At 35.5% G+C, this 23,334-nt stretch overlaps 3 protein-coding genes across 4 annotated transcripts; 2 read left to right on the top strand and 1 right to left on the bottom strand.

Moving 5' to 3' along the window:
• Positions 1-3,813: 3,813 nt before the first annotated feature.
• On the top strand, positions 3,814-10,454 carry LOC137710769 (rop guanine nucleotide exchange factor 14). The gene is made up of 8 exons (XM_068449893.1): positions 3,814-4,034; positions 5,262-5,392; positions 8,006-8,395; positions 8,602-8,756; positions 8,842-8,916; positions 9,027-9,296; positions 9,456-9,803; positions 10,036-10,454. The coding sequence occupies exons 2-8, from the start codon at positions 5,326-5,328 to the stop codon at positions 10,390-10,392; spliced, it is 1,662 nt and encodes a 553-aa protein (XP_068305994.1). The 5' UTR covers positions 3,814-4,034; positions 5,262-5,325; the 3' UTR covers positions 10,393-10,454.
• Positions 10,455-10,585: 131 nt separating this feature from the next.
• LOC137710770 (glutathione S-transferase F13-like) lies at positions 10,586-12,558 on the bottom strand. Its single transcript, XM_068449894.1, has 3 exons — positions 12,367-12,558; positions 12,172-12,220; positions 10,586-11,289 (listed from the first exon to the last, which is right to left on the bottom strand). Exons 1-3 carry the CDS (start codon positions 12,511-12,513, stop codon positions 10,832-10,834), a joined length of 654 nt encoding a protein of 217 aa, XP_068305995.1. The 5' UTR covers positions 12,514-12,558; the 3' UTR covers positions 10,586-10,831.
• A 5,913-nt stretch (positions 12,559-18,471) lies between these two features.
• On the top strand, positions 18,472-23,135 carry LOC137711337 (alkylated DNA repair protein ALKBH8 homolog). Of its 2 annotated transcripts, none has more exons than XM_068450567.1 (8): positions 18,472-18,849; positions 19,428-19,529; positions 19,634-19,720; positions 20,412-20,537; positions 20,755-21,045; positions 21,301-21,366; positions 22,551-22,612; positions 22,738-23,135. In XM_068450567.1, the coding sequence occupies exons 1-8, from the start codon at positions 18,547-18,549 to the stop codon at positions 22,739-22,741; spliced, it is 1,041 nt and encodes a 346-aa protein (XP_068306668.1). In that variant the 5' UTR covers positions 18,472-18,546; the 3' UTR covers positions 22,742-23,135. The 2 variants fall into 2 exon arrangements, with proteins under 2 accessions (XP_068306668.1, XP_068306667.1); XM_068450566.1 differs by having other exon boundaries at positions 22,551-22,627.
• The last annotated feature ends 199 nt before the right edge of the window (positions 23,136-23,334 follow it).

Genomic DNA, 23,334 nt, shown 5'->3' with positions numbered 1-23,334 from the left:
TTATTTATTTATTTTTAATTTCTTTTAACAGACGTTAATGGGGAGGGTCGAATCGGGGGCATTAGAGATGCCGGAGAGAATGTACCTAACCAACCTCTTGCATTTTTATAAAGAATAAGAAGGAAAGAAACATACATCTTTGGAAAAGGGTAATTCAAGACAGCCCCGTATCACGCTTAGGATTTGAGGTCGGTGAAAAAAATAACTCCGCGCTCGGAGAGTGATTGCCGGGACAAGGATAAGTTGAACCATCGTATCCCAGAATAGACGCACCAAAAACAAGGAAGTTGTGTGTGCCGCACATTCTGTTAAGGACTAATTATATATGAAGAGAAATATGAGATTAATAAGATAAGAAATACAAAGAGGGTATTGGGTGGACTGAGGGAGGGAGGGGAATTGGATTTGCTTTGGATCTTAGTGTTTGGAGCTTAAGATCAACACATCTGGATCGTTGATTGGTGTGTAAAAGAAATCAGGGTTATTGGTCTGTGTGTAATGGGCCAACGAAATGAGTTAATAGAGATCATCAAATTTAATTTGTGCGTTACAGATATGATGATCTTTAAGCTTTGAACACTAAAATCAGGAGTGGATCCAATTTCATGTGGGAGGCATTGGATTTTTCCAAGCACTTGTTATATTTGTGCGGTAGATTAGAATAGGAATGTGAGTGTTGTTGGAGCCGCGATGCAAAAAGCAGAAGGCAAAGACAAGCACAAGGACAAGGCGCGGGTTTCAAAATTGGAAAGTGAGACAAATTGGAAGCATACACCTCTATTTACACCCAACTAGCCTTCATGCAAGCGCTTATGCGTGTGTAGAAGACATTTTTTGAATCACGACATGCTACGCATGATTTACACATTTTAAATGTATTTATATGTGTAAAATGACAAAAGGAAAGTCAAATATTTTAAGTAAATGAATAATCTTAGATCATACTAGAAGAAATCCCTTATAAACCAATTAAAACGGCTGAATCCACATAACAAAATCGATCTTTATTGAATTTATATTAAGAATAAAGAAAATAATATTCAATAAACAACTAATTGAATCACATTATTGCTAGCACATTATGAGACTAAGCCCATCCATCCACTTTAGTGTAGATAATATCGTTTGTTAAAAAAAAAAAAAACAATCATTTGAAAACTAATTTAATCACATTATTATCCGCGTGGGAGTGACCTTTTTTATAACCGACATTACACGCTTCTTAAGAAGTTTTTAATGTGTTTAAAAATAGAGAAAATAATATTTAATGAACAACTGATTGAATCATATTATTGCTAACCTATTGTGAGGTACTAATTATTAAAAAAAAATTGTACAAAAAAATTTAATTATTAAAAAACACTGTTAAAATGATGAAAATACCCTTGCCACATTTGATGCATTGTTTTGGGTTGCTTTTGAAGTTTTTTGTTTGAGGGACATTTTTGTCCCATTATTTTTGGTGAAGCTTGTGACACAAAAAAACAGTGTTCATTGAGCCCATGACTTTATATATAAAGATATGCAACAAAAGAAAAAGGAATAGTATTCTGGTACTATAGGATAAGTAAGAATTCTCATTTAAAATTTTTTGTGGTTGATTATAGAATTTTGTGTTTATTATTAGAGTTCGTTATGTTATTGTTTAGTTAATTAGCCGTAGTATTTCGCATTATTTATCACAATTGATTAACTAAATGATCCTAATTTTTATTGATTTTATACAAATCTTGATCTTTATGGAGTCATTTATAACATGACTAGTTTCGATCATAAGCATGACGTTCTCTAAATCGATAACAAAGAGTTTTGAGTAAAGATTTGTAATGATTCCTTACAAGCCAAGTATTTTTTGAGAAAAAAACAAAGCCAAGGAACAATGATGGGTATGAAACTTGAAAGGGCATCGACAGCTCCATAAGTGACAGGAGAGAATTAGACAAAGCCCCTACCCACCGGCGCCTTTCGTGGCCACTATTTTTCTACTTCGGTAAAGTGGGGGCCACACACAAACGTTTGCAGTTTGGTTTTGAGCATCCCATAGTTGTAACCCAAAAACACAACAAAACAAAAGAACATGCCGGAGAGAGAGTTCCACTCAATTTTCATACTTGATTATTTTTTCACACTTATTTTTATTATTTTTATTTGTTATGTTGAAGGGAATGCAACCTCGTACTCTGTAACTTATTTTGAAACGCAACGATAGTTGTTTTATTATAATATTAAGAAGTGATACAAATATTAAATAAGTCATTCGAGATAACATTAAAGAAATCATCAATCTAAAGTCTTGAAATTATGCCCGAGAATAACTAAAAGAACACATCTAAGTCTTAAAATCATCCACATCCAAATTTAGAGGATTGAGATGACACTCTAAAGCCCGAGAAACTCCATTCCTAATAAAAATGTCAAGCACTTTGTAAATTAGCATTTGAGAACTTCTACACACAAAGCCTTGCATATGAGGAACATGATGACACTCTTTGATAACGAGCAACACCGACCATGAAGAGAACTGAAAATGAAACCAATTGGTGTTGATACTAACATGAATTTTGTGCCCAACACCATCATGAAGATACCACGACCCAAAAGGAGCCGATAACGCACCAACACAAAATTAAAATATTCACAAAGAAAGACTCACAAAAAACCTCACCGAGGAGGTACTTATTGACAAAAACACTAAGACGAAGAATAGATAAACAACAATCCATAAGAAGATAAATAAGGGAGGCTAGAAAAATGGGGAGAGGGATTGCCACCTGCCCCAAGTCGGTTCAAGGAACCGACTACTATGGAGTTTGTAGATTTAGGATTTTGTAAGAGGAGATACCTCGATAACATTTATAAACATTTTCAACCACTTAATAAATTTTACGGTCATGCTTTGTTTTAATTTTCATTTTTGAGAACTGTACAAGTGATGTTAGGTCACACAATGAGTTAGTCACTAACTAAGTATCAAACTCATCACAAATGTAATAAGTTCTCATCATCTATTTGATTCGAACATAAAACCTTTTATTTTATAAAAGAAGAAAAATATTACTGAACTGTAGTACTTGTCAGGCAAATAAAATATTGGACAAGAGATATTTATTGTGAGAAATACTATTTATGCATGTGGGCAGGATAAGAGAGACTAGAGAGTGGTGGGTGGATGGCATTAACAAGAATGTGTTTTATTTAATGCACTCTGCAATTTCCTCCACCTACAAATTAGGAAAACAAACATTTCAAATCCTTTAGAAATATTTAACACGAATAGCATCTCCGTCCAATTCTTACACCTTTCGGTTCGATTCAAATAATCAACCAAAAAACAGATAACTTTATAATCTTGATGTAAAAAAAAGCGATGACTTTATAATTACTCGAACGACAAATTCTTTTCACTAAATCAACTCGTATTAATGTTGGTAAATTGCGCAAACTATATTCTTATTCCGTTTGACATAAAAGTGATGCCAATTTCAAATAAGCTTCTCTTCGATTTAGAAAGCGAGAAAAAATAATCATAATTTATGGATCCGATGAGTGATTTTGAAATTACAAATCGGCGCTGCTCACTGAGATCTCATCACTAATTTCACGTAGGAGTAGGACCCACTCGCATCAAGTCAAGTGGGACCTTCACCGAATTACCCCATACAAATATCTACCGTCAAAACATGATTGCGGGTCCCACTGGTTATGTCGTGAACGGTTCAGATGAAGAGGAGGAAGAGGAGCCTCTCAAAGCAGCTCCTTGATATCCATGTCCTCCTCCTTCTTCTTCTGTTGTGTTCTTCTGCCTCTCCCTCTCTCTCTAAACATAAAACATCCTTTCCCCTCCACTCAGTGCCGCACCACACACACACACCCCCTACATACATTCTCTCCTCCTCCTCCCATCCCCATTTCTTTCTCTCCTCTCTCTCTCTCTCTAGAATAATAGCTCCAGTTGATTGCAGCAATGGCAGGTGCTGAGCTGGAAGAGGAACTGATATGTTTTTGAAGATTGATTCGCACTTGCAAATTAAAAGGTAAGCAACATATGATTTGTTTAAGCTTTTAAGTGCTGTCTTAACAATTATAATCAAGAATTGTTGATAAAGGTTGAAGCTTTGTCCAATAGTTTTGGGATTATTTATTTATTTATTTGTTTGGTAATTTCTGTTTAAATGCAGGGATCTAACAGACTAACCCTATATATTCTAAATTAAGCTTTTCAATCAGTTCGATAAAATATTACATAGGTTTTGTGGAAAAGTCACGTTTTCCAAAAGCACTTTCCGCATCTTTTTAAGATTTGGCAGTCATCGCAATTATCACTTCCTTTGTATATGTCTTTCCTTTTTGGTCCTAAATTGCTTTTGAAGTTCCTGAAAAGGCTGTTGAGTTGAGTGTTTGCCCACAAAAACGAAGCTTCATTTGAATCACCAGGGAAAATAATTGCACTTGTGGAGCTAACAGTCAAAGACATGGATACTCACGCACACGTCTTTGCTTGCTTCTAAACAATTAAAAAAAAAAAAATATATATATATATATATATATATATTTGCAGCGCATACGTGAATTAGTTCAGTTAACTTGTTACGCAGATTTTAGTTTAAAAACATTTGTAGTTTGTTCGTGAATCAAGTTGGTTCAGAGGAGCAATTTGTGCGTACAAGTACAACTATGGATATTTTCATTTTTTTTTTGTAAATTATATAGTAATTTAGAGGGAGTGCTGTTATCGGCACGTTAAAAATTCACTGTGCAATCCAAATTTCTATATTACAAAAAAGATTACACTTATAAAAGGTACGTAATCATTTTGTTAGAATGCTAATAATCATATGAAAAAAATAAATAGATGTGTATGGTAAAAATATGAAAGAGAAGAAAACGAGTGTGAACAGGAAAGGGCGAAAATTTCACACTGCCTTGACTTTTACAACTTGTCATTAGCTAATTAGCTTGGTAGATGTGGAGTGTGGACTTATGGTGTTTTTGCACATGGCTTGCAGGCCCAGTGGGTTTTTATTTTATTTTATTTTTGTATTTATCTGTATATTTAATATCTTCTCTAAGCAGCCACTGCTTAAGCGAGCTTAGATAAGTGATTAAAATATACACTTAGTCATAGATGCGCATGTTAGTGAAGTGAGATTAAGACCCTAAGGCAATCATTAACATTTTCCCTTTAAGAAATGCATTATTTATTTCGATTTTTACAATATAATGTACACTAATACGTATTCTTAATCTTAATTGTTCCTTAGGTTTTATTGATTGAGTACAATACCCCAATAGCAAAAAGATCAAAAGGGGCAAAAATAAACAAGGATGAGGCGAAGACTTGCTTGTTGCACCCGCGACCGGGAGATTAGCATCGACTTTGACGACCAAGAGAGTAAGTGCTTTTCAAACCTTTTTTTCTTCTCTCCTATGAGTTGGATCGCTCGTGTTTCCACGATACAAACTTCACTTGAAATGGATGGTGCGAGTTTGTCAAATACTCGTCAAGTCGCTACATTAGCGGCGCATAAATCATCTTGGACAATCAAATTTGCTGAATAATCGTAACATAATTGATTAGTGAAAAAAAGTGATGAAGTGATATTCTAATCTATTTCAGTTTCAAATTATTTAAAATTTTCGGTGATTTAAGTTGAATGGTCACCTTTAGTAGGTGGAATATGACAAAAAAGTTGCGCAATTTTGGCCACTTTAGGGTTTTCAGGTTTCATATCAAATGCACCCACTACCTACCACATTGGTGCAGACAGCAGGGTCACTCCAGAGCTTTTATTTTAGAGGGAATTTGAATCCTATCCGGATTCTCTTTCTAGGATTCTCAAATTTTTATTTGTTCATCGTATATCGTGCAGTAAAATTTTATTTAAAATTTTTTATTTAAAATTTAAACATAAACAATACCTAATGAAAGTTGGCTGCACGATGTACGATGAACGGATAGGATGCTAGGATCCTCATAGAGAGCATCTGGAGAGGATCCTCACCCATTTTAAAGTAGTGCTATTTACAAACTTATTTTTATCTCATGCACACTTTGCCAATTTTTGTTCATTTATCTTTTTCAATTCATTCGATCCGACTGCTGAAAATTCAGAGAAGTGTAAGAAAGATAGTATGCGAATAGCGCCACCCTTATTTTATTGTACTTTTAGGGGATGGGAAATGCAAACTTGGACTTGTTTTTCTTTTGGGAGATTATATTCACACATCCCAAATTACTTCTCTCACACATTTTTAATTTTTTAATATTTTTTATCAAGCGTTAGTAGTGTGTAAAAAATTAAAGAGATGAGGGAGAAGTAAATTGGGTGTGTGGATATAATCTCTCTTTCTTTTTCACCATATTGCAAGGCTAGGTTTGAATCCAGGGGAGGGGAGGGGTCCCAATGTGCATTTTGCTTGCCATGCATCCTCTGCTGTCTGCATTTATATGTTCTGACTAGAAAATTTATGGTACTATTGGAAGATTTAATATTTTATTCCAGAAAGGGAGAGTAAGTTACTGTCATTCAGCGTCTTAGAATCTTAATTAATAATGCAATATTACGTATATAAAAACTTAAAATTAAAATTGGTTTATTAGATTAAGATGCTACAGTAACAATGAACTTGCTCTCTGTCATTTTTGTCGGAGAAGACCAAATGCAATTTCACTAGATCAACCAAATCGAATTGTAGGATGTTTGGTAGGTATAAAAGATAAAAGTTAGGTACTAAATTGCCCGAATTTGTAGGGCAATAGGTATTGTAAGTGGGCCGGACTTGTGGGTCCACGCACCTTTATACGTCCAGACCACATGGGGCTCTATCTCATAATTTGAACCGTTCGGCTTTGTTTTAGCGTGGAAAGTAACAATCTTCCTTCTTTGTTTTTTGTTTTAAAAAAATTTATTTCTTGAATTTGCAAAAAGGGAGGTATACCAAATAGAGTGACTGATTTATCAAACATTCTGTTTGAAAGTGCTTATAAAATAATTAAAATTGTTTTTAACTTGTTCAAAATGTTTCCGGTCATGTTTGGTATAAAATGTTAGAAGTGTTTATGAGTTCAAAATAGCACTTGAAGTGCACTTGAAGAAGCTCCTGTTGTGGTGCGCTTCTTTCAAAAAGCACCTCAAGTGCTCTTCTAGATAACACTTGCATTTTTATTAAGAATTTCAATGTACTTGTAAAAAAAGTAAGTAACTTGTAACTCAGTTGATTAAAAATTTAAAATATTCAGCCTTGCGTCCAACATCTCATTATTTGATTTAGAATATAGATTAGTGGACCCGCACCGTATGGAAGCGTCATTTTAATTGGAAACACTCCTTATATGAGACAATGAAGTGAGTGGGTGGTGGAGCGCAATAAAGCCATTGTCTTTGTCTGCAAGACTTTTCAATTAAAAAAGTTCAATGATTTCCTTCTAATTTTTGCATGTATGCTTTAGGCATGTGTTTCATATCAGATTCAAATCTTAACCACCACACAATGTAATCGTTAACGTTTGATGAGTTTTTTGGCGTGCCAATAATAATTTGATTGTTAAATTGAACGAAAAACGCTTTTTCCCCTGGAAAAGATCCTTTTGCTTGATCCAATTTGAACTGAGCGAGGAAGCTTCTGCTTTCAATTCAAATCTGTATTTTTAGTAGGAAAAAAATGAACAATGATCATGGGATCAAACAATAACACTATGCCACTGCTTGTTTTTAGTGCTCACATCTCACTCTCTCTCCTGCTAAAGAGGGACTTAGGCAGAACGGGTTCACCGTCACTATAGTGTTCAGAGCCAATAATAGGAGGACAGATTTGACTGATTATGTCTTTTCCTCGACACGGCGTATAAATTATCTTGTGTGTTTTTACTTGAAGTTCTCTGTGACAGTTTGGTAACAGTCCAATTACATTGCTGCCTTGCTGCAAGGATTAAAGTTTATATGGGATGATTCATCTGATATCTGTCTAAAAGTAGAAATGACGAGATTAAACTTGCGCGTTTCAGGGATAATGACATACAATGGACTTGAAAATTGCATTCTCAGCAGTCAATCTTTTGAAAATGAAAGCAGAACAAGTAGAGGAGATGGCTTTATAACTGACTCACTGGACGATGATGCATCAACCTGTTCTTCAGGAAAGGATGCTTCTGGATCTTTCTCGTCAAAATGGATGACGGTGAACAAGGATGAACAAAGTCTTGATGAATGGGATCACTTGGACAGACCCCAGCATTTCTATGTTAACCAAAAACCTGATTATCCGCTTCAGAACTCAGATGTCGAGGCAATGAAAGAAAAATTTGCAAAGCTGTTATTGGGTGAAGATGTCACCGGAGGGAACAAGGGCCTCAGCACTGCACTTGCACTGTCAAATGCCATTACAAACCTAGCAGGTTTGCTTTAAATTTGCTTCTCACCATGGCACATTACGTTACCATATTGCCTGCACCATGTAGCCGGTAAGATTGGCATTATTCATGAACAGCCAACTACTCGTATGATCATATAAGAAGATTTGGAACTAGTAGCATAAACTATTTTTGTAACCGTTAGACATTGCATTCATTACACTGATATCAATATAAAAATGCACTTGCAGCAACGATTTTTGGAGAACTGTGGAAACTCGAACCACTACCTGAAGAGAGGAAAAACAAATGGCGACGAGAAATGGACTGGTTTCTTACACCTACAAACTATATGGTTGAGCTGGTTCCTGCCAAGCAAAATGGTGCAAATGGTAGAACACTAGAGGTACGTTTCAATTAAGTTGGTTTGTATTGACTATACAAATGTAATTCAGGGTAATGAGATTGGTGTGTGATTCTTAATGCTGCAGATTATGACCCCAAAAGCCCGTGCAGACATACACATGAATCTTCCAGCACTTAAGAAGTTGGACTCCATGCTTATTGTGGGTGGTCTCTTCATTGCCAATGATAACCATGGAAAATTTACTTGTTCTTTTTGCTTTTCACTTTAACTAATAACTTTTGTTCGCCTTATTAATCTTCAATTTATCAGGACACACTTGAGGCAATGGTCGATACTGAGTTTTGGTATGCAGAAGGAGGTAGCCGGGCAGAAGGGAGGAACAAAATGACATGTCAGAGCAAGAGATGGTGGCTACCAACACCCCAAGTACCAGCTACTGGGCTCTCTGATACAGCTAAAAGGAAATTGCTTAGTCATGGAAGGATAGTGCATCAAGTATTCAAGGCTGCCAGATCTATCAACGAAAGTGTGCTGCTTGAAATGCCTGTGCCAACCATTATCAGGGATGCACTTCCGAAGGTAATACAGCCTTTTTTTTTGTTTCATAGCATTCTTAATCATTGATTACATAGACAATTTAAAATCAAATCCTTGTAACTTCATCACGTGCTTGATGATTATACGTCTAAATGTTCAATACATCATTGATATTAATTATATCTCTTTTGATGTATTTAGTCTGGAAAAGCAAGCCTTAGCGAGGAACTGAACAAGGTCTTGACTGCTGAAACAAACTCAGCTGAGGAAATGCTCAATTCACTCAATCTAAAATCCGAGCACAATGCCCTTGAGGTCATTAACAGGCTGGAAGCTGCTGTATTCTCTTGGAAAGAAAGAATCGCAGAACAAGCGAGCAGTAAATCTCCTGCTCGAACATCTTGGTCCTTCATTAAGGACCCTTTATCTGAGATTGATAAGATGGAGTCACTATTGGATCAAGCCGAAGTACTAATACAGCAGCTGAAGACCAAATACCCCAACCTTCCCCAAACTTTTCTAGATGTTACAAAAATCCAATACGGCAAGGTAAGCTTCGTAAGTATATCCGTTCAATTCCAAGAAAAGCTTGAGTTTATCTGCCTATTGCTTCAAAGTTCAAACTATAGATAAGCTTCTTGATATTTATTTTGTGGAGTTTCAATACACAAACAGCTTTGATTGGAAAACCGACATTTACCATATGAACGTTGATAAACTTGTTCAGATACTTGGAAAAGTGGGATGTAGATTTTGGTGATCACCTTCCTTTACTTTACAGGATATTGGTCATTCAATTCTGGAAGCATATTCACGAGTACTTGGAAACTTGGCATTCAGCATACTGTCCAGAGTAGGAGATGTTTTGCAAGAAGATGCTTTACACAATCCCGACTCATGTACAGAATCATGTTACTTTCCGGGGACTAGTCTCAGCTGTAACTCAAACAGTTACTCATTCATTGATGGCAACAGTGGGGTTCCCCGGCATTCTGATTCTACTTTGGGTAGCATCGTTTTAGAATTTTCATATAATGTAGCAAAAGGTAGCCCTGTGACTGCAACACCAAGCCGATCACGTGTATGGTGCATTGGTAGAGAGGCTTGTGTAAGTGTTTCCCCTACAAACTCCCCTTGATGAAAATGTATGGGAGCAGCAGAAATCTTATTGTAAATGGTTATCATTATATTTAATGCAGTACTACAAATCTCAATTTAGCAACTCTCTGAGTAGTATAACACACCATTGCTTATGTGCATCCAGTCGGTAGAAAAAATTTGGCACAAAATTAGCCCGGCCACACACACACTAACTAAAATTGCAGATCACGTAAAAAAAAATCGAACTTTTAGAAATTTGGCATAAAATCAAGAACAATGGATCCATCACAGTTATTAATGCACTTTTTGTAGCAGAGAGAATCAAGTGTGCCTTCTAATGACGGAAAGCACTTATTCTGGCAGAGAGATTCAAGTCTGCCTTCTAATGACGGAAAGCACTTATTCTAGCGGAGAGATTCAAGTCCACCTTATAATGACGGAAAATTCTGTTTATGCCCAATTTTCGTCTGTGGACACTACTTTTGTCCCAAGGTCATAGCCTCGGCCACCTTCTTGAAAGCAGGCCTAGATGAAATGTCCTCCCACCAAGCCTTAACGTGAGGACTTTCATTCACCAACGACGCCCACGGAGTCTTCATGAAGTAGTAAGTGTAGGGAAGGTGGTGGAGATCAGCAAGGCTGTAGAAATCACCAGCCAGGTACTTGGTGCTACTCAGCCTGGCCTCGTACACATCCAGAACTTTCGCGAGCTTCTCCAAGTTGGCGTCGATGACGGCCTGATCCGGTGTTTGTCCGCGCATGGGGACGATGATATGTTGGAAGACAATGGGAGAGATTGCAGGGTGGAAACTCTGGGACTCCACTTCTGTCCAGACCTTGACCAGAGCTGCCTCATTGAGGTTGTTGTGCCTGATCAGATCAACACCATTTTCCTTGAATTTCTCAGCCACATATGCAGTGATAGCTCTTGACTCTGCCATATAATTATAAACAAATGTTCCAAATGAGTATCATAAAAAGGTAACAAATGGTTCGAAACACGCACCAAATAATTCCGGATTAAATCCAAAACATTAAATATTATTACTTACGGAGTAGCATTTTAGTAAATATTTATGTGAATTAAAAACAATGAAAAGTATCAAAATTTGAAAACAAATACACATGTGATGAGGCTAACTTTATATGTTTAGCCTCATAATTGAGGCTCATGTGCTAAGAATTAACGGAGAATTGACGAAACTTTTAATTTTGGGCTTAACAAACATTGTTACATAATTTAAGATGCCTTGTTTTCAATTCACACATGCACATACATAATTTAAGATGCCTTTTTTTTTATATATATAGTGAGATTTAAAAAATTATGATATAGAGGTAAGTTCAAATTTTCTTCAAAAAGTTAAAATTTGATAATTATAAAAATAATTAAACATCAGCAAGGGATGGGTTTCAGGAGACTTGATGATCTTAATTTGTGAAACGTTTTGTTTATTAAAATATTTCAAAAACTGGTAGAAAATCACCATGGACGTTGCCCGATGAGTGACGTATATTGAAAAACCAAAAAATAAATAAATATAGGAAATGAAACATTCGATATTGGAGGAGGAATCGTGATGCTAATCAAATTCATAAATATGATGCAATTGCCAGAGAAATGTGAGGTTTGAAAATAATTACATTAAAAATTTGTAAAAGAGAGGTGCATATATATTTGTAAAACCGGATCTGAAAGGAGAAATTAAGGGAGCGAAAATTATGGAAAACCGGATCTGAAGGAGAAATTAGGGGAGAGAAAATTATGGGGTAACCATTGATACATACGTTAGAGAAAACAACGAAGAATATTTACCAAAAAGAGTGAGATCACCATCTTCGAGCACTGGAATCTGTCCAAAGGGCTGCAGAATTGTAACGAAAACGTGATCAGAAATATAAATCTTTACATATGTTACGATTAAAAGATCGATTCGATCGATCCAACGGATCGATCAATTGACGAAGAATATAAAGAATTTGATAATTAAACATATAATTGATTAGTTACATTTTTGGCGAGGAAATGGGGCTGCTTGTGTTCTCCTGCAAGAAGGTTAACAGGGAGGAGCTCAAAATCAATGCCTTTTTCATGGAGAATGGTTAAGACACGAGATGTGCATGTCGAGAGAGCAAGACCATGCACTTTCACGCCCATTTTCTCTTTCTCTTTCTTGTGTGTAATAGAAAATGGAGATATGAAGATGAGAAGTAAGAGGGAGGCCCTAGTTATATATATAGGATAAATTATACAAAATTAACTCAACTATAGGTCGAACTATAATCTCATACCTCATATTTTAAATAACATAGTTTTATACCTCATTTTATATATTAATTTATGAATTCATAGCAATGTCAGATCTTCATTAATTTTTTTGTTAATTTAGCTATGGAATGATAACGTGTCAGAAGCTAGACCCACTCTTTCGTCAACTGGAATAAAAAAATAATTAATTCTTAATAAATTAAGAGTTTTTTATTTAACAATTAAAATTAATTAAAAAAGAAAAAAATTGTTCTTCTTCGGTTCTCCTCTCTCTGTACGGTTTTTTCCCAAAAAATTCCATTCCTTAAAAACCAGAGGGAAGTGGAATCAAAACCCCAGAAAACGCATGAAAACCAGCGGGACTTCGAGATCGGAAAACCCCTCTAAAAATGGAAAATTCGGTCGGTCTACGGTAAAGATGAATTTCTCCTCATTCGAAATCGAAAATCTTCAAATTCAAAACGGTTGATAAGTTTTTGGAAAAAAAAAAAAAAAAAAAAATTAGGTTTCTAAAGTTGGGTCGTCGTCATCCGGGCGAGAATCTCGGTTGCGGCCTCAGATTGCCCTTCAGAAATGGCCTTGTGACTGCTTGGAACATGTGGAGGTAGCAGGAGATTCCACGGAGGACGAAGAAGAAAGAGGCTTCTGGCTTTGACCAGGAGCCGCCGGAGAAACAAATTTGGAAGGTTTGAGAGAGAAGAAGAGGAGATTGAGGGAAGAAGGAGGAGGAACATGAAGGAAGGTACTTTGACGGCGGGGGTGAATCTAGGTTCTTGCCGAAGCAAGAACAATGGTATAGAAGCAAACCTGCGATTTTGGTTTTTACTTCTTTTTAAAATTACTTTTAACCAAGCCTTTTTAATTAATAAAATGTTTTTTAAATAACTAATTAAAATATATTTTTTAATTAATTTTAATTGTTAAATAAAAAATTCTTAATTTATTAATAATTAATTATTTTTTATTCTAGTTGGCATAAGAGTGGGCCTAGCTTCTGCTACGTCATCATTTAACAGCTAAATTGATAGAAAATTTAATGGAGGTCTGACATTGCAATGAATTCATAAATTGATATATGAAATTGTAATGTTTAAAACAGGAGGTATGAGATTGTGGTTCGACTTATAATTGATGTAGTTTTGTGTAATTTACCCTTATATATACGAAAAACTAATGATAAACGCTTCAAAATTTTGAGTTTTAACAAAAAATCATGCAATAACTTTACTTAATGGTTAGGACAAAGCTTAACCTAAATCAGTCCAATTAACATGGCCCAACCAAAATAACCTAATGAGTTTCCAGTTTTACCCTTGACAATTTTTAATTCTTTCATTGTTAGTTTTTCGTATGTTTTTTTTTTTTGTTTTTAGTACAATGATGTACTTTACACTAGGGAAGGGAAAGTTCAGCTAAACCACACAATGGGCAACCTAATTTGATATCGAATTTGCCATCCATGAGATTTGAACCTAAGACCTCTCACTTACAAGTGAAGAGAAATACCACAAAACTGTAATACTGAATGACTAGTTTTTCGTATGTTAGGCCATCTCCAACTGATCTAGCCAAATGGCTACAGGGCTAAAAATAGCTCGAAATGACACAAAAATTGTCTCCAACCGAGGGCTAGGCCAATGGGCTCGTGGGCCCCACCAGGCTAAAACCACCAAATCAAGCCAATCGGCTGGCCCAAAGGAGCCAGCCAACAAACCCGAGGTCGGCCTAAATTTTGAACTATTTAGCAACGGCTACCTGGCGTCAACATGACGCCAGGTTACCGTTGGATTTGAATTTTTTTTTTTCTCAAGACAATTTTTTTTTAAAAAATTAATAAAAAATTCTAATTTTTTCCCTATAAATACCTAAGCCATTCCTACACCATTTCTCACATAATTTTCACAATTCCATACTATCTTACTTCATTTTATTTCAATTCGTCACATTCTGTTCTCTTACTTCTTCCAATAATCTTTCCTTCAATTTTTTTCAATAATTTTCAAATGGCTATATCTGCAATGAAAGGTAGGGCTTGGACCTGAAAAGAAGATAAAGCTCTTTGCAGGGCTTATAGATGGGCCTCAAAAGATAGTGTGAGGGGGAGTTCTCAAACAAGTGAAGGTGTTTGGACTCGTACGCCAAAAAAGTACTATGAGTTCTACTAAGGCACCACTCCATCGAATTCCCGAAACCAAGAGAGTTGTTCTTATGGAAAAAAAAAAACATCTTCATCCAAGTTTGAATAAATGGCATCAAGCAGTGTTAAAGGCCGGAAGTAGACATGAAAGTGGAGCCAATTACTACGACGAAGTAAGTGTTTTCACAAATTATTTTAAATATTTAATTATATCACATTCAATTTCATAAATTAATTTCCCTTAATTTTTGTAACCATATTTTCTAGGTATGCCAAGTGAAGGAATTGTATATGGAGGACAACTCGAAACCCTGTAGTTATCACGGTTGTTGGGAAATTTGTAAAGGGTGGTTGTTATTTGAAGATCCACCTCAACAAATAGTTGATCCTATGCCGGTGTTCGGAAATGTTTCCTCAAATGTAGATGGGGATAAACATGAATCTCCTACTATTCAAGAAATAAGGGTAGAAAATCCGTCTCCGGGTGAAGGTTCCATACCTAGGGCTACGAGACGAAACAAGGCTAGAAAATTGAAGGAAGAGGGCAATGCAAAGGATGATTACGCCTTTCAACAGGAAATTGCATCCTCATTGCGATTAATGGCGGAGCAAAATGTCTTTTCTGTGGAAGAAAGGAACCGTATGCACGAAGAACGGGTAAAACTAATACAAGAAGAGATGGATGATAGGAACATGCAAAGGAACACTTTAGATTACACTCTAATGAGTAAGACATAATTTGATAGGAAAAAGAGGGAAATTATGGCCCAAGAGTTGTTTACATCCGACTATACTCCTACAATGGCGGATGAAGATGATGATTATAGTCTTTAAATTGAAGTTGTAATTTTTAAATTTAAGTTGTAGTAATCTTTAAATTTAAGTTGTAGTTTTTAAAATGAAGTAATTGAATATTTAAATTGAAGTTGTTGTAATTTTTAATATGTCCGAAAACCTTATTTTAATAAAGTAGTTTAATTTAAGTAACCATATTAATTCAATTAAAATAATAAATTATGTTTGGCCCATAGCCCTTTGGCCTTCTTGGTTGGAAATGATTTTTTTTATCACATGGCTATGTTTGGCCTATGACCATTTGACCCCCTCGGTTGGAGATGGTAAGAAATATGGCTTAACATTGTTCATTAAAATATTAATTTCTTAGAGGGCTATAAGGCTAAAGGGAGCCCTTTAACCCTCATTCGGTTGGAGATGGACTTAGTCTTCCATTTTGCTACTGCAGTGGAAGCTCACTGCCATCATCCACACAAAGGCCAAAAAGCCAACCCCACTCAAATCAAACCCTTATTTTATATTGGTTTTTTTAGTCAAAATGGTCCATGAAATTTGCATAACACATAACTTTGGTCCCTGAGATTTAAAATCAATAGAAGTGGTCCTTGAGATTGTCCACTATCCATTAATTTGGTCATTCCGTTAAAAAACTCCATTAAGTTAAGGGTATAACATGTAACTTTGGTTCCTGAGATTGTCCACCATCGATCATTTTGGTTCTTCCATTAAAAAGCTTAGGGACCACTTAACAGAATTTTTTAATGAAATGACCAAAATAATAGATGATGAACAATCTTAGGAACCACTTCGATTGTTTTTAAATCTCAAGAACCAAAGTTATGTGATGAAAATCTCAGGAACCATTTTAACTAAAAAGCCTTTTAGAGCAGATAATATGATTTGGGGGAAAAAGATTCAATCATATATACCATGATTCCTTGCTACTTGGCAGCTCATGAATGGCAAGGGCCAAAGTCATTAGATTATTAGGTTTCCCCTGTTGGAAGAGGATCTTTTTTTATTTTATTTTATTTTATTTAAATGGGGATCCGGGAGATCCTGTAATCATGTCCATTTATCGTACATCATGCGGTCAGAAATCATTTGAAATTTAAAATTTAAAATTAAATATAAATAGTACCTAACGAAAACAGATCGTACGATGTACGATGAACGGACATGATTACGAGATCTTTCGTATCCTCAGAAAAAGAATCCGGCAAGGATCCCTTTCCTCCCCTGTTAACCCACTAGCATAAAAAAAAATTGAAAGAATAAAAAATCAGTACAATGATTTCATTTAAAAAATAAATAAATAAAGCAATTCACACATATAAATACATTAAAAATATGTAAATTGCATATAACACATTGTGATTTAAAAAATATCTTTTACACTTGCGTAAGCACGAACATGAATGCTAGTATTGCTTAAAACTTAAAAGTATACTTCTACTTACACTCCACACAACCCGAATCCTTTTGTTTTGAACAAAAACTTTCAACTGTTTCATCTTTTTCTCCCAACTTCATACTTTGCCCCATATACTTTAACCAAGTACATGTATGAGTCAAATGGTCGTTTTGGAATCGTAAAATGAGGTACCAAACTTTACTTTTCTTTTTTGATTTTATATTTACAGTCTTGTTTTTTTTTTTTCCTTTCGAAATTATGTAAATATTCATTTTTGTATATCTCTTCCGGTGAATAAATATTTTACACCCTGTCATTGAATTGTTTTTCAGCCCTCTAAATATGTAAGGTAGCAATTTCAAGCATATTACATCTTCTATTGAAGAGGCAGTAACTTTAATTTTAGAACCTTATAATTTAAAATTAGTATTTGCCTACACATAAAATGTGCGAAATTTTTGACTTTTGTTTTTAAGGAGAGAGGAAGGAAGTGAAAGAGAACGTGGGGATGAGGAGAGTGGGAGAGATGTTTGTTTTTTTATTTTTTCTTAAATTGGAGATAATAAAATCACCTCTGGGTAAGCCTTAAACAAAAAAAAGTAAAATTTTGTTTTATAAATTTGTTCTTAACTTTTTTATTGTGATAAAGGATAAAAATATATTTTCATCCTTTTTTAATTGAGTAATTTTTTTTTTATTAATAGGTAGTTTGGATGAGAAATTTCAATGATACGTTTTGAAAATCATCTCAAACTTAAAAGTTAATTAGTGTTGTAAAATCGACGATGTGTGTACAGTGGAATAAATAAAATAAGACACAAAATTTATGAGGTTCCTCTACAGTCAGTGTGACTGGAGTATGTCATCGGGCAGCAGTAGTGCTTTCATTATAATTTGAATAATAAGAGTACAAAGATAACTCTATTTATTCTCTCCTCTCCTCTTCCTCTCTTTCTCTTCCCTCATCTCTTTTTCTCTGTGCTCTGTATCCATTGATAGTAGTCGGAGTGCTCTATTTATAGAGCAACTCCGTATTATTACATTTTGAATAATTACACCACACCTTTGACAAATGATCTCCACATATCAATATTCTGCCAAGGTTTTCAATAATGTGGCAATGTTTTCAATGCTATGGTCCATTGATAGTAGTCGGAGTGCTCTATTTATAGAGCAACTCCGTATTATTACATTTTGAATAATTACACCACACCTTTGACAAATGATCTCCATATATCAATATTCTGCCAAGGTTTAATGTGGCAATGTTTTCAATGCTATGGTCCATTGATAGTAGTCGGAGTGCTCTATTTATAGAGCAACTCCGTATTATTACATTTTGAATAATTACACCATACCTTTGACAAATGATCTCCATATATCAATATTCTGCCAAGGTTTTCAATAATGTGGCAATGTTTTCAATGCTATGGCAAGGTCTTCAATACTGCGGGCATTCATTACCCACTATTATTTTCAACAATTAGCCCTAAGTAGAGAATTTTCAACAGGAAAAGGCTACGACATATAAACATCCGGAGATAACTTTGCAGTTGCCGTGGAGCGAACACCATTCATGGGTTTAACACGATTTGGGCGTCCAAAGGGAGGAAAAGGGCAGTCGAGCCCCAACCTATACGTGGCCAACTGTGGGCCAGCAGTGGGACTCTCCTACGACACCATAGCGGCGGTGTTTGCGGCCTTCGGTGAAATCAAAGGAGTCTACGCGGCTGACGACAGCGGCGCTCGGGTTGTTGTGTCTTTTGCAGAAGAGGGTTGTGCCCAAAACGCCTTGAATGCATTGGGCGGTCGGCCTTGCCCTGAGCTTGGAGGGCGCTCCTTGCACATTCGGTACTCTGTGATTCATCCCACTTCGCAGGTTTGGAATTCAACTCGTTTTTGTTTGTTGGGTTGTTTTAATTGATTTGGTAAAACTGGATGCTCGTCATTGTTCTGGTGAATCTTTAGGGTAGCAGGAATAGTGTGTATTTTTATTTATTGTATTGAATAAATTAGCTACTTTTAGCAAGGAATGACCCCGCCGAGTTTGTAAGGAATGAACTAGGAAGTGTTAGATAGCGGAGATTAGAAATGACGTTCATGAACATTACAAGGGCATGCGAGAGGGATTTGCAAATCACTATTTGGAATAAGTCGTTGACAAATCGCTCTTACATGCCTATCGGCTATTGCAATGCTCCCTCTATCTAACAATTTGTAGTCATTTCCTTACTACCTTGGCATCAATCTCTTGGGACTTAGAAATCTCTTACCCAAACAGAGCCTCAATGTTTTTTCCGTGATGTTGTATATCATGGTTCCCACTTAGGAACAAAACGTTACATTGCGTGGTTGCTCAAATTGTTGTTTTTAGTTTTGATGCATAAATTGATTTCCCAGAATATGTCTATCATTCCTCAGTTTCTTCTCACATTAATGTATTTGATGTCTTTATAGGGCCGAGCGAATGATGCAGTTCCCGTATCTTTGTTGGCTTCAGATTTAAACATTCCTGGCCTTTACTTGTTTCATGACTTTGTCACTGCTAAAGAAGAGGAGGTGTTCATTCCTTGTCCACATACACTTTCTTTTTAAACTTGTGAGGTGTCAACATAGTTTTCTGCATTACACCTTATATATGTATCTTATTTCTGTTTCTTTAGGAGTTACTTGCAGCAGTTGATGAAAGGCATTGGAATAATCTTTCGAAAAGAAGGGTTCAGCATTATGGCTATGAATTTTGTTATGAAGTAAGCCTTAGATATTTCACAGCTTGCCTCCTCCTAAACTTGATTATTTGTTCGTAAACTACACCATTGTGAAAGTATCCAATTATTTTGTTGGACAGCAATATCTCGTTTGAAATCTAATCATTACATTTGACGTATCAGTCCATGGATGAAAATATTGACATTTTGGTCCGGTGTTTGGCCAACATGTTAAAACATGGGAGTGGGAATGTTTCTTCTCGTGAATTTGTCAAAATTCTGTAAATTCCATTATATTTTTTTCCATATCAGTTTGAAACAGAGTAACAACTTGGAAATTGGTTGAAACAGAGCTAGAAATGGGAAATTGGTTAAACCAGAGGAAGAATTTGGAAGTTGGTTTAAAACAGAGCAATGATAAAGATATGCTATTGGAATGTTAACAACTGAATCTCCTTTTTTTCTTGAAACCCGTTATATTGATAGTGGTTTCTTGTCCTATTTACAATTTAGTTTAAGATGTTGGGGTTCTATCATCCATTCTAATATAAAATGATTTGTAGTTGTGTTGGAATAGTTTCTAGATATTATGTTGTTTTTTTTACTCTTTGTTTCTTCTTATTTTTAAAGAGAGGGTTAAAGCAATATTGGATTGCTAATTAAGTAAGGAATGTGAGGGACTTTCCAAGCGTTTCTGAGTTTCTGTATAATTCTGTTTTTTTTGTTGCTACAGACAAGGAACGTTGATTCTAGAAAGAACTTAGGTGAACTTCCAAGATTTGTATCCCCTATACTTGAAGGGATATCTATGCTTCCAAACTGCAAGGATGCTGAAGCTATTGTTTTGGACCAATTAACGGTATGAGACTATATATTCTGCACTTTATTTGTGATAGTTCTTTCATTTGACAAAATAGATCTTGTTTTCTTACTTTTATTTTGTGTTGAATTGAAATTATTGGAAGAAGATAGCTGTTATCTTTTGTTAGATATGGAATATCATGAACTAGTATGTCTTAAGAATACGAGTTATTGCATCATCATATGCATACTGAAGCTAGACTATTATATTACAGGTTAATGAGTACCCATCTGGGGTGGGTTTGTCCCCACATATAGACACCCATTCTGCTTTTGAGGGATTAATTTTCAGCCTTTCATTAGCAGGACCTTGCATTATGGAGTTTAGAAGATATCTGGAAGGCGGGTTGCCTCCTAGACCTTCCTCAAGTTCTGATTTTGAAGTGGAATGTTCTGAAAAGAATTCAAATTTTTTAAGAAGGGCAATCTATCTTCCTCCACGGTCTATGCTACTGTTATCTGGGGAGGCGCGCTATGCGTGGAATCATTACATTCCACACCATAAGGTATTTTATATAGTTTCTGAATTATCAACTTGTTGTCTGCTGGGGTCTTGCCTGCTAGTCACCTAAACCATTTTACACTACTGTAAGATTGTGTTAGCATTGTTACTTACCATTGAACATATATGGCATCAAACACAATCATCTCATCATCACACCATTCACCACCACATGCACACACACTCTCTCTCTCTCTCTCACATTGGTGGATTGTCATTCTCATTGATGGAAAAGGTTCATTAATTGCTTCTTTCACAGATTGACATGGTGAATGACAATGTGATAAGACGAGGCTCGAGGAGGGTGTCGTTCACACTTCGTAAGGTACATAACATTCAAAGTCCTTGGCTTTTGTTTTTTTTTTTTTTGGCTGCTACTGTGGAAACTCAAATTCATACTCGGAATCCTTGAATATGAGTTACAGAAGGAAATAAATTGCTATGGCTTAGACGATACAGAGTAAGCATCTCAATTACCACTTTGATATATGACCCTCTTTTATGTATGAAAAATCCGTCAATAGTGTTGTATGACTGTTTTTGAAAACCATCACATTTGTACTTATAGTATGTTTGGATTCGGAAACTTATGATTAAAAAACCCTGCCTTTTCTGGAAATTCTGGAGGTCAGTTATGATAATTTGGCTGTTTTGTGTAATAGCTTAGAGTGACTGATGTAGGTCGTGAACTTGTGATATAGAGTGCAAGAAAGTGGAAACTTAAAATGAATTTTGTTAAAAGGGATTCTGCTTTGCAAGATCCCACGTCCATTCAAAATTAATTATATTTTTCTATTTTATTCTTTTTATATATGGCTTTCAGGTTTTTGGTTTTCAATGTGGGATCAGATGTCATTCAATCCAATGGCTCGGAATCCTAATAATCTATAAAATTACAAGCTGTTGTATTGAATCATATGATTGTCTCACAGGCTCTAGCAAAATGGCTCCCATTATGGACAGCAGTGTGGTTACCTTTCTCACTGATTAGAAATAAGGAGCCTTAATGTACGTGGGCACATAGTTGTATAGAAAAAACATTCCTACTCATACTCGATTTTGTTATTGTTAAATCACTGTTGTCGTCATAATAGATATGTAGCATATGTCGGCACATATTATACATGCTATATCTGCGATGATATAACACGTATCAGGATACATAAACCTGTTTAGTTATACGTTAAAATTATGACTGAAGATGCTGCAAGAACCGAGCAAGTATGTGCACTAATGAAATATCATCAGTTTTATTTGTTACTTCTTATATTTGCTACCATACTTGAATGGCTGTGCGGGTGTGAATTCTAGTGCTTCAACTGAGTTCCTTGCTTTCCCTTTCTTCCCCTGTGTTCATAGTTGTATTTAAATACCAAACTAATCTCCTTCAGGGTACATTGCATGTGCATGTAGTTCAATACCTTAAATTGTTTCCATGCTATCCAGTTTTGCGCTATGTTCTAATAATTAGATTTATGATGTTAAGCTAAGTTCTTTCGTGCTTTTCAGATTAGAACAAGTCCATGCCAATGTGAATTCCCTGAATATTGCGACTCTCAGAGATTAAATGGGTACGTTTCTTGAAGGTAGAAGATGTTGCTTTGAATTCTGCTTCATTCAATAGCTTAATTTCATAAGAGATGGTTAGCATGGTCTAAGGTGATTAAGCGGACTTGATTCTTTGATCTCTGAACAGGTAACCCTGTGTTGCTAACAGTTGGTCTCTTAGATCTTCAAGGAAAGAGTTTAGCAATCGATGATCCCGCGTATGACTTTGTAGGATGAAATTCCAGGATCAGTAAATGGCAATCCATGTAGCAAAAATCGCTGCTGGTCTTACAAGGAGTAGAAATCACGAAAAGAGGAAGAGAAACTTAGATTTCGTTATCCGAAGCATTTACAGATCGGTGTAACAATTTCTTATACTTTAGACTTGTCGAAATTTACCTGAGGAGAAAACATCAAGTGAAATCTTTTGGCCATTTTTTTCTTTCTGAAAATTGGAAAATGCTGTCACTTAAAGCAATTGCTAGAGCATAATTGTTGAATTTCAAAATGGAATGAAGTGATTTGAGTCATTTTGCAAAGGGTATAACAGGCTCTGACATATGGGTGTGTATATCACATCGTACACATACCATTCCCATTTCTTTGTGGGTAAGTAAATGAACTTATGAGACAAAGAACCGACCAATTACAAGCCCGTACAAAAGGAGAATTTTTTCATTGTGATCGGAACACGGAGGAGGGTACACAACGTGTTTTTATTTAAGTGGTGGGAAATTTTATTTTT

This window comes from Pyrus communis, chromosome 12 (assembly GCF_963583255.1).
Source record: "Pyrus communis chromosome 12, drPyrComm1.1, whole genome shotgun sequence".
In the NCBI taxonomy this organism is placed as follows: domain Eukaryota; kingdom Viridiplantae; phylum Streptophyta; class Magnoliopsida; order Rosales; family Rosaceae; genus Pyrus; species Pyrus communis.
The sequence above is the reverse complement of the archived record's forward strand: the minus strand, read 5'-3'. Positions and strand labels throughout refer to the sequence as shown.

What these genes read in the sequence shown, in the direction of transcription:
- LOC137710770 (XM_068449894.1), bottom strand. Translation starts at nt 12,513, where the DNA reads ATGGGCGTGAAAGTGCATGGTCTTGCTCTCTCGACATGCACATCTCGT. An exon ending in CCCATTTCCTCGCCAAAAAT is followed by an intron (nt 12,221 to 12,366) that starts GTAACTAATCAA and finishes ACAATTCTGCAG; the next exon opens with CCCTTTGGACAGATTCCAGT. An exon ending in TGGTGATCTCACTCTTTTTG is followed by an intron (nt 11,290 to 12,171) that starts GTAAATATTCTT and finishes ATTATATGGCAG; the next exon opens with AGTCAAGAGCTATCACTGCA.
- LOC137710769 (XM_068449893.1), top strand. Translation starts at nt 5,326, where the DNA reads ATGAGGCGAAGACTTGCTTGTTGCACCCGCGACCGGGAGATTAGCATC. An exon ending in CGACTTTGACGACCAAGAGA is followed by an intron (nt 5,393 to 8,005) that starts GTAAGTGCTTTT and finishes TGCGCGTTTCAG; the next exon opens with GGATAATGACATACAATGGA. An exon ending in CAAATGGTAGAACACTAGAG is followed by an intron (nt 8,757 to 8,841) that starts GTACGTTTCAAT and finishes TTAATGCTGCAG; the next exon opens with ATTATGACCCCAAAAGCCCG.
- LOC137711337 (XM_068450566.1), top strand. Translation starts at nt 18,547, where the DNA reads ATGGGTTTAACACGATTTGGGCGTCCAAAGGGAGGAAAAGGGCAGTCG. An exon ending in ATTACATTCCACACCATAAG is followed by an intron (nt 21,046 to 21,300) that starts GTATTTTATATA and finishes CTTCTTTCACAG; the next exon opens with ATTGACATGGTGAATGACAA. An exon ending in TGTCGTTCACACTTCGTAAG is followed by an intron (nt 21,367 to 22,550) that starts GTACATAACATT and finishes CGTGCTTTTCAG; the next exon opens with ATTAGAACAAGTCCATGCCA.